Source organism: Solanum verrucosum, unplaced genomic scaffold (assembly GCF_900185275.1).
Source record: "Solanum verrucosum unplaced genomic scaffold, falcon-dt-bn FXZP01000103.1, whole genome shotgun sequence".
In the NCBI taxonomy this organism is placed as follows: Eukaryota; Viridiplantae; Streptophyta; class Magnoliopsida; order Solanales; family Solanaceae; genus Solanum; species Solanum verrucosum.
This window is the reverse complement of record NW_026020048.1, coordinates 9897668-9907391: the sequence shown is the minus strand read 5'-3', so window position 1 is coordinate 9907391 and position 9724 is coordinate 9897668. Positions and strand designations below refer to the sequence as shown.

The 9724-nt window shown below is 32.8% G+C and overlaps 2 protein-coding genes across 2 annotated transcripts; both read left to right on the top strand.

Annotated features, from left to right (window-relative positions):
- The first annotated feature begins 631 nt into the window (after positions 1-631).
- Positions 632-1305, top strand: LOC125822334 (protein RALF-like 34). Its single transcript, XM_049501728.1, has one exon. It carries the CDS (start codon positions 646-648, stop codon positions 1015-1017), a length of 372 nt encoding a protein of 123 aa, XP_049357685.1. The 5' UTR covers positions 632-645; the 3' UTR covers positions 1018-1305.
- A 4818-nt stretch (positions 1306-6123) lies between these two features.
- LOC125822769 (mitogen-activated protein kinase kinase kinase 20-like) lies at positions 6124-7493 on the top strand. The gene has a single exon (XM_049502224.1). It carries the CDS (start codon positions 6254-6256, stop codon positions 7334-7336), a length of 1083 nt encoding a protein of 360 aa, XP_049358181.1. The 5' UTR covers positions 6124-6253; the 3' UTR covers positions 7337-7493.
- The last annotated feature ends 2231 nt before the right edge of the window (positions 7494-9724 follow it).

Below are 9724 nucleotides of genomic sequence, written 5' to 3'. Positions count from 1 at the left end.
CTTCGTAACTTGAACTTACATTCTTAGAGTTGGAAGTGAGAATACTTATCATTTGAGCAACTTTCTCTTGTTAGAATAACATCTCCGGGCACCGGGTTGGAAAAATAAAAGATATCTGATCTTGGGGTCACATTTTGATTTCCCACACTTGATGTACAAAGCTTACATAGTTACATTGGAGCTTCAATTAAATCTAGATCTCATATTGCATGAACCATTTGGGAGTGTCGCTTTCAACAAAAAAAATTCATATTCAAAACTGGAACTCAATACCTTCAATTAAAAATAAAGCAGTTCCACTGCTACACCGCAACTCAGGTTGGTTCAATGTCAGATAATTACTTTTAATGGTCAGAAGAATAATAGATGGTGTAGTTTGTAGTGCTAGCATGCATTAGCACAAAATTAAGGAGCTTAGAAAACCTTCAATAAAATGTGAGGTCACAACATTTATCACGGAGGAAGAAAGTTGATAACCTAACCGCAAATGTAGCAGCAAGAATTAATGGACAGTGGGTGGGTTGCACTCTTACCAAGACAATGCAGCCTTAATTGATGGACCCCTACAAACACGTACTAGCAAGCTGTATTCCATTCCAATTACACAAACACACTTATTTCACCATTTTTTTTTGCATACAACCCATGGAGTCTCCAATACTTTTCTTCCTTATCATCTTCTTATTCACCATCACCAACAATGCAATTGTCATTGAAGCACAAGTTGATAAATTTGGTTTAGAACAACTGGTGAGTGAAGATTTTGAGTTGCCAATGGCAATGTCGTCTTTATACGAAGAAACAGAGGATGATGAGATGCAGTTAGATGGAAATGGAAGATCTCTATTGTGGCACAAATTCAAGTACTACATTTCATATGGAGCATTGTCAGCTAACAGAATCCCCTGCCCACCACGATCTGGCAGATCGTATTACACGCACCATTGTTATCATGCTACAGGTCCAGCTCACCCTTACACTAGAGGTTGCTCTGCTATCACTCGTTGCCGTAGATGAACAATTCAATTCAATTACCATATTTATTGTTGTTTATGATCTATGCATTAATTTTAGTACCTTTATTTGTGTGATATGGCTTGGGAATTGGGCTTCTTTGTGGTAGATCTACTACTTATCCACTGATGTTTGGTGTTCTCAGCTAGATGGAATTTTTAGCCAAAATTAGCTTCAATGTAGTTGCATTGTGTGTGTTTAATTGTATTCATATATGTTTAATTTTATTTAGCAACGATTTTGCTTCTATTATAATAATAATAATAAAGTGATTTTTTACTTGTGCAAAAAGTCATACGTACTTAATTACCAGCTACAAGTTATAATACACCAGTAGTAGGTAATTAAGTACTTTCATCGTCTCATATTACTTGCTCAAATTACTTGTCCATTTACAAAATTATAATATAATTTATTTAAAAATATGAAAACTTCTGTAGTAATAAAGCAAGAAGAAATAATAAGTGAAGAAGATAAAGGGCAGGTGGCGGGCCGGCCCAAGAATAGCTGAAATGGATTGGACTGAGCATGACCGATCTAGGCTCAAATCTCAATCTGGCCCAATATGAAAAAGATACTCTAAGGCCCAACCAAAGCTCGTGGAGGTAACTTCAAGTCAAAATTATTGTGGGTGTTTCTTTAGTTTTACTTTGAAAGATGATCAAGTTGTTAGTTAATTTCTAGAAGAAAAATAGAAATATATTTAGAAATGATGACCAAGAAATATGAGGAGGTGTTGAGAATGCACTTTAAAATCTTGACCAAAATACAATTGATCGAAAAGTAATTAAAATAAGAATAAGAGATAGAGATACACAATTGTTAAATTGCTTATGGTATCGCTCTCTAGATCTTTTAAGCAAAATAGTGCCCGTTGAAATTGCTAAAGAGGTTGACCCTTCCAGATTTGTCTTTTGAACTCTTCATCATATTGAAAAGGGCTACTAGTCCATGCAATGAACAATTGGGCTCAAAGTTCCCTCATATTCCTACTAATATTCCTACCTTATTGACCGGTGGATTTGTAGTGTCAATCTAATCTAGCACACAATCTAGATAAAATCAAATTTCTTAGAAATTTATCTCTAAATATCTTTAAGAAGGATTTGATTTCTCAAGGAAGCACAATCAAACATGGGACCGCTAAGCACAATTTTACATTCGGCCAACTGACCCTTTTTGGTGAACGCATTCGCACCCAAGATATATAATAAAACATCAAATCAAACCACTAATCATTTCTCTTTTTCATGGATATCAGCCACATGCTAAAATCTAATAATATTTTTCTCTATATCAAACGCATCCTTAATTATTCTTATATTTTACATGTTATATAAAATAAAATAATAAAAAAACAGAAAATCTGATAAATTTTGAACTGATAATTGGACAAGTCTAATAACTTCAAACAGTAAAAAGACCATTGTTTTAAGCTAGGGTCTTGCTAATGCCGGTGCTTTAGTGCCACTTTGTTTTCGCACGTGTTTTTTAGATCATTTTTTAAATTTTGAAGGCACTTTTGTTTCTACTCGGGGGAATTAATGGAACCAAACTTAGGTGTCGTAAGTTTAATTAATTAAACATGTGATATGTGAGCTAGGGAGGAATAAAAATTATTTAATATTCAATCAAATATAATTCAAGATACATGCATGCACTCTACTCTTTTCACTCGAATTTGGATGCACAAATTAAAGCACCCTCACAATTCAAAAGTTAGTATAATTTTGGCTAATGTTCCATAGATGATTTTTTGACTTTGTACATACGCAACGTTTTAGTTTGTCTCTATCCATAATACTATTTCTCTCTGCTGATCGATTAGAACATTAAAACTGACGTTCTATCACCCATGTTTTAATTTTTCTTCTTAATTAATATAGCTTGAATAGAAAATGAATATTGGATGCTTGAAGTAGGAATAACGCAAACTTTTTGGTTGATCAGCAAGAGATGATACAATATCTGGGATGGTCATTCTGTTTTCTTAGAGAATCGTTCTAAATTTATTTCATAACCCAAAATACCACTCAACTAACGGTAGTTTTCTAAAGTCACTCGACTATTGTAAATTCATCTAGAAAGTCACTCAACCAGTTCAAATAATTTTTTTTATTAAACTTTCCTGAACTAATTTTTTTATTTTAAGCTAAATTTCAAGAAATAAAAAGATACACATTTAATCATGGAATAAAAAACTCCCCTGTTCCCACATACTTGTAATATTTAAAAGATCATCGGCATGAGTTATAGCTATAAGCCTATAAGTTTGAGTGGATTGCATATAAGTCACTCTAATTATCTACTAAAGTCACTAAAATTAATTTTGTATCGACAAAGTCATTAAAGTTATATCAATTTTTTTCCACAAAGTCATTAAAGCTAAAAGAAACTTAAATCTAAGCCGGGTTCATGTGACTGTATCGGATCTGGACTGGTTCGGGATACTGGGCCCAACCCAACGACCCATCCCATCCCCCCTCCTATTCAGTATGGACCGGGCGGGACATGAACCGGGATTGGACTCCGAGATGTCCCGGTCACTGGACAGTCTTATAATAAGACACTTATTACCTACTTATGGTTGAAGAACAAGAGAGAGATTTTCGCCAATGACTGTATAAGAGATGCCTAAAGAATTCCTCGGGTTGTCTAAAGGCTAACAAATCTTGTTTTATCCCGACAAAATGATTGTATTATTGATAAAGATCTCTAGGAAAACCGATAAAAAAAAATTAAACATGTGAGAGGGTCCAAACGAATATATAACTGGTTTCCCTCATTTTTGGTAAGCCATCAAAATGAGCCTTTTTTCCTCCCGTGTGTCTTCAACACTATTCGCAAACCGACAATGACGAGAAGCCTTACGCAAAATCAGCTGCTTTTGTCGGTGCACGCAAAGCTCATAATTATTTCTTGCGTCTTTTTCTTTTACTTAGGTTATATACAACTACGAAATCAACATTTTTTATAAGGAAAATTTTTAACTTTGTTAGCAAAATTACTATTTTCACAATAAAATTTTATTCTATATATAATACTCCTAATATTTGAATTTGGGGCCTAAAGCAAATGCTTTACTTGCTTTAGGCTTCAGCCGGCCCTGTATACAACACCAGTATAATTTATTTATTTTCAATTCAAGTATTACAAAATAACTTATTATAAACGAATTACTGTAAATTCTATTTCTATCAAGTTTTCGATTAGTGTGATGAACTTTTAAACTTTATTAGATAAATAGTTTGTTCATTACCTTGAATTCCCATGTGGGGGAGTGATTCCGCATGAAACATGGCTGAGATAACGTGTGTTCACAAAAAAGTTACACACTCAGTAGCATTTTTGGCACAGAATGGGTTCTTTCCCTTTCATTTCATCGACGACAGCATAACCCCAATTTCATTTGTTTGATTAGACAATATACATCTTTCTTCCTGCCTAAATTGTCCTTAATTTTAAACGTTTAACGTATCCTTACCACATGATTTGATTGTACTACATCCATAACCCCTATTTTAATTTCATCATATATTAACTATAGTAACATATTTTTCCTTCCGAAACAAAGAATGACACATTTCTATACAAGTTGTACGTGTATAGCAACAATTTACATGTGAACGGAGAGAGTATATGTGATACATTTTAAAACTAAGTTGCATATTATTGAACACAAGCAAACTACATATTTTCCATTCACAAGTTATGCTACTATACATTTCACTTTGGAAATCATGTGAAAAAAACTTTGACCAAACGTGATTCATCAAGTGTGAACAAAATCTTGAACCTCTGTCAGTATGCATTCACCAATTATACATAATTACTAATTAGTATTAATTAGCAATGATTAGTGATTCCGTCCATGAGTTACGTACGTACCTTGTTTTTAAAATGATCGCACTATTGAACATGCATTTATTTTTCAAAAGAATTATTTAGGAATATAAAATCAAACCCTTCTCTCTTTCTCTATAATATGGATCAAATGTATCATTAACCAATACTAAACAAGTGATTAGAAGATGATTATGCAATGAATATAAAGTTGTCGGTTACCTTATGGCTTATACTTACAGTAACATCATATGAATTGTCGGTTGGGAATTAGTAGGTAGGGGGAAGTATGTTGGATATTGACTAGACATTTCATCCATCCAAATTCCAAACTAACGAATTTATACATTTTTTTTCAACATTTAATAGGAGCTAATCTTCTTATATCAAGGTTAAATCTAACAACTTTAAACTCGTTTAATGATGGGAGTTGGAGGATTAGTCCATTTAAACTTGCAGTGCTGATTAGGATGTTTAAAATGAGATGCTGAATGTTCATAATATGGGGAATGATTACTGATATGAATTAAATAATTATAAGTAGAGTAGCACCCCGATTTCTCAAACGAACACGTATAAAAGAGACAAAAATTTAATTCACCTCAATAATCACGTGTTCTCAAATTCAATTATAGTTTACCATTCAAATTTTGAGAGTCAATAGTTTAAAAAAATATATATATTTTCTTTATATGTTTTTTAAATATTTTTTAAATAATTAATTATTATAATTTTACGTAATTTCAAATATATAAATTTAAAGTTTTTTTTTTACTTGAATTCAATTGTGTCATTTAAATTAGACAAAGGGAGAATACACTACTCACTAGTAACTTTGTAAAATTCATATATATTATATCAACCATATCAGAATTAGTTAAGTAATTACCAAGATACTATTTTGAACTAATCCCAAATTTCTTTGAGATTTAACCTTAAAGATCTTAGTTTTACTAACACTGTAATTTATTTACTAAAAAATATCAAGGTTTGATTGAATGGACGTCCTTTAATAATGAAAGGTGTTGAATACTTATGTTAGGTAGAAATATCTTTTGCATCATCACGTGCGCATTTTTTATTTTAATTTAATATATTAAAGTATTTTCTTTTGCACAACTCGACTATTATACCAATAAAAAAAAATCAATATGCAGTTACGCACATGTGTTCGTCACTACATGTGTGAACATTAATTCATTTAATATAGCCATCAAATATGAATTTTGAAAAATAAAAATAAAAATAAAATTAGAAACCCCCAAACTCTATATATAGAAGTCAGCTGCTTGAAACAGAGCTCATTGCCACTTCTCTTCTTCCTTTTCTCTCAACAGAAGAAACCTTAAATTACCAAATTTTCAGCTCTATAAACTTCAGTTAATTAAACACAAAAATGGATTGGGTTAGAGGTGAAACAGTAGGGCATGGAAGCTTTGGCAAAGTGAGTTTTGCGATTCCGAGAAACCAGAGTACTCTGTTTTCTCCATCAATGGTGGTTAAGTCTTCTTCCGCTTCCTGCTCAGCTACTTTGATGAATGAGAAGATAATCTTGGATGAACTTAAGGGGTGCCCACAAATTATCAATTGCGTTGGTGACAGCTACAGTTATGAAAATGGCGAAAAACTGTACAATGTCTTATTGGAGTATGCTTGTGGGGGTGCTTTGTCGGATAAATTAAAGAATTCCGGTGATCAGAGATTGCCGGAGTTTGAAGTCAGGAAGTACACAAAGGGGTTACTCAGAGGGATTCATTATATCCACAAGAATGGTTATGTTCACTGCGACATTAAGCTTCCAAACATTCTTTTAAGCGAAAATGGTCAAGTCAAAATTGCTGATTTCGGATTGGCAAAGAGAGCGGAATCAAAGAAAGATGATAAATTGAGATGTGAATTGAGGGGTACTCCGCTGTACATGTCACCGGAAATGGTGATCGGAGGCGAACAGGATACTCCGGCTGATATCTGGGCACTTGGCTGTGTGGTGGCGGAAATGGCAACTGGTAATCCAGTGTGGAGATGTTCAGATATAACTAAATTGTTGATGACAATTGGATTGGGTGATCAATTACCTGAAATTCCTCAAAATTTATCGGAAGAAGGAAAAGATTTTCTTGAAAAATGCTTGGTGAAGGACCCGAAAAAGAGATGGACAGCTGAGATGCTTCTAAAACATCCCTTTGTTGCTGATGAAGATGACACTGTTTTATTGAATGAAGAAAGATGCAACAGTGGCAGCCCTTCAACATCTCCAAGGTGCCCATTTGATTTCCCAGATTGGGTATCTAATAACTCTGCTGAATCCTCAGTAACATGTTCAATTACATCACTGCCCTCACCGGCGTTTCAAGAATCGATGAACTGGAGCGATGGGTCATGGTCTACATCACCAACAGAGAGAATTCGGGAATTAGTGTGTGAATGTAGACCTGAATTTGAATGGTCTACTGCTGATGGCTGGGTCAGCGTTAGGTGATGTCAATTTTGTAGTAAAAAAAATTTAGTCATAGACAATTCAGAGTTCTGAAGATTTTTGCTAGCCAATTTAGTGATTAGGCTAGGCCAATTCGTTCAATTTTTTTGTACAAAATACATACATGAATTTCTATATGACGACGATGGATTGAAACTCACCAAACTGTACAGTTAAAGAGTACTTTTTTAGCTTCTTAATTTGTTATTACTTCCTATATCAAAATCAATGTTGTTGTTTCGTTGAGTTAAGCTATTTCTTAATTGATTACCTTTAAAAACAAAATTCTAATTCTGTTCGGTTTTCCCTGAATAGTGAATGTTTCTGTCGGATTAATCCTTGGCAGGAAATGTTATTTCCGAATGGGGTTCTATTTGGTGTGAATTCGATTATTGTAGCACGTTTTTGTTGCGATTTGAGAAGATAGCGGCTGTGCGGAATTGTGAAGTTTCCGTGGCTGACTCTGTTTCCATGCACCTTCCTATCAGTTTGGTTTTAGATTTTAGTAATGTCAAGGTGTCGTATTAAGGCCCCTCCAGCAAGTGTTCCAATTTTATATAACATGTAATGTGTGAGAGAGGCATGCAATTTTAGTCAAAATTGAATCAAATACAAGGAATCATATATGTGCATGAATCCTAATTTTTGTTACACTATTTACTTGTTCTCATCTTTATCAAACATGGGAATTGACCAACTTTTTAGGTTTATCATGAAAGTTGATTAAGATAACCATTCATATGCTTATCCATTGAACTTGAACGCCAATTATCAACGTGAGTTCGGTAGTAAATATCCCCTCACCGATTAAAAAAAGTTGTTTGGAAGTAGGGTAGTTTACGCAATTATTTTTCAAATAATTTAGAAAATACAAAACTAAATTCTTCTAATTAAATATTACAACTTGTTTTGGTAAAATCACAGTTCAATAAAAAGACACATAATTGCCTAAATAATTACAGCGCCACATGAAATAGAAGAATACCTAAACATACACGTTTCAGTTTATGTTACACTTTACTTTTTAGTCTATTCCAAAAGAATAATACAAATTTGGAAATTTTCATTTCATTTTTAGTGAGATATTTTTATAACCACACAAATAGGATAACTTATTTTAAGTTTTAAGTTTCAAAAATTTATAACAACTGAAATATTATAATGTATTTAAGACAACATGTCTTAAAAAAATTTAATATCTCTCTTAAACTTAGTATCGATTCAACTACGTACTACCAAAATGGGAACGGAGATAAGTTTCAATTAAGGCAGGTATGTAGCTACTTGGTAGCACGTGCTTTATTTGAGTTTGATTATTTTTTTTGATAAGTAATGAACGCAGTCACATCAATTAGCTACTTGGAAAGTTCGTGCACAATTTTGATGTTAGTTGATAGGGAAAAAGAAGCCAAACTTCAAGACTTTCTAAGCACTTTCCATGTAGCTTACTTCTCATATTTGATCTAATTTTATCTATACTAGCTACCCCCTCTCACAAATATATCATATGTGAATGAGGCATTAAATTTAGTCAAATGTTGAATGAAACACAAGTATGAACATTGCTATAATTTGACTATTATACCTATAAATTTCCAACTTTACAAGACTGGTGGGTTGGGGGGGGGGGGGGGGGGGGGGTTGTCCAGTATGATTTCTTTTAGATAAGTCAATGGAGTACTTCGATTTTGAAGCTTTTCAACAAACATGTAATATTCAAGATTGGTTTCAATTAGAAATAGTACTATTTTGCTTGGTCAACTGCAGCCGTCATCATTACATGATTTTATTTGGACATTATATTAATGGTTGAATATCGATTTTTATTCCTCATAATTGTATAGGGTTATTTAATTTCATATGCATATATATCAAATTAATCTCCTATGCGTTCGCACAGCAGAGAGACTAGATGCTACTCACTCAGTTTAAATATATGTGGCATTTTTTGATTTCGATAGTCCATTTGGGTAATTTTTAATGTTAAATTTGATTTGATTAACTCAATATCTTAAAATTAAAATATGCAGGAATAATAAGTTGCAATTTTCTCAAATTAATATGATAAAATAATATATCTAAAAATGTGGTCAAAATTTATATAGTTTAATATTTTTTTAAAATAAATAAATAAAAAGTGTCACATAAATTAAGAGGGAGAAATTATGTATTTTCAAGTGATGTTTTTGTCCCTTAATATTACATGAATAATTTTTTCTTGCATTTCATCCCCACGTGTTTTTCACTTTGCAAACATCATTTTCGTTATCATTCAAGGAATAGAAAGAATTGGGCCTAGTCTAAATCTTCACTCCCAAATTCCCATTTAAAAATAAATTAAAGTGGATATCCCTATGTTCTAACTTTGGAGCTAACACATTCAGCAAAGGA

Coding starts and splice junctions, on each gene's coding strand:
- LOC125822334 (XM_049501728.1), top strand. CDS start 646: ATGGAGTCTCCAATACTTTTCTTCCTTATCATCTTCTTATTCACCATC.
- LOC125822769 (XM_049502224.1), top strand. CDS start 6,254: ATGGATTGGGTTAGAGGTGAAACAGTAGGGCATGGAAGCTTTGGCAAA.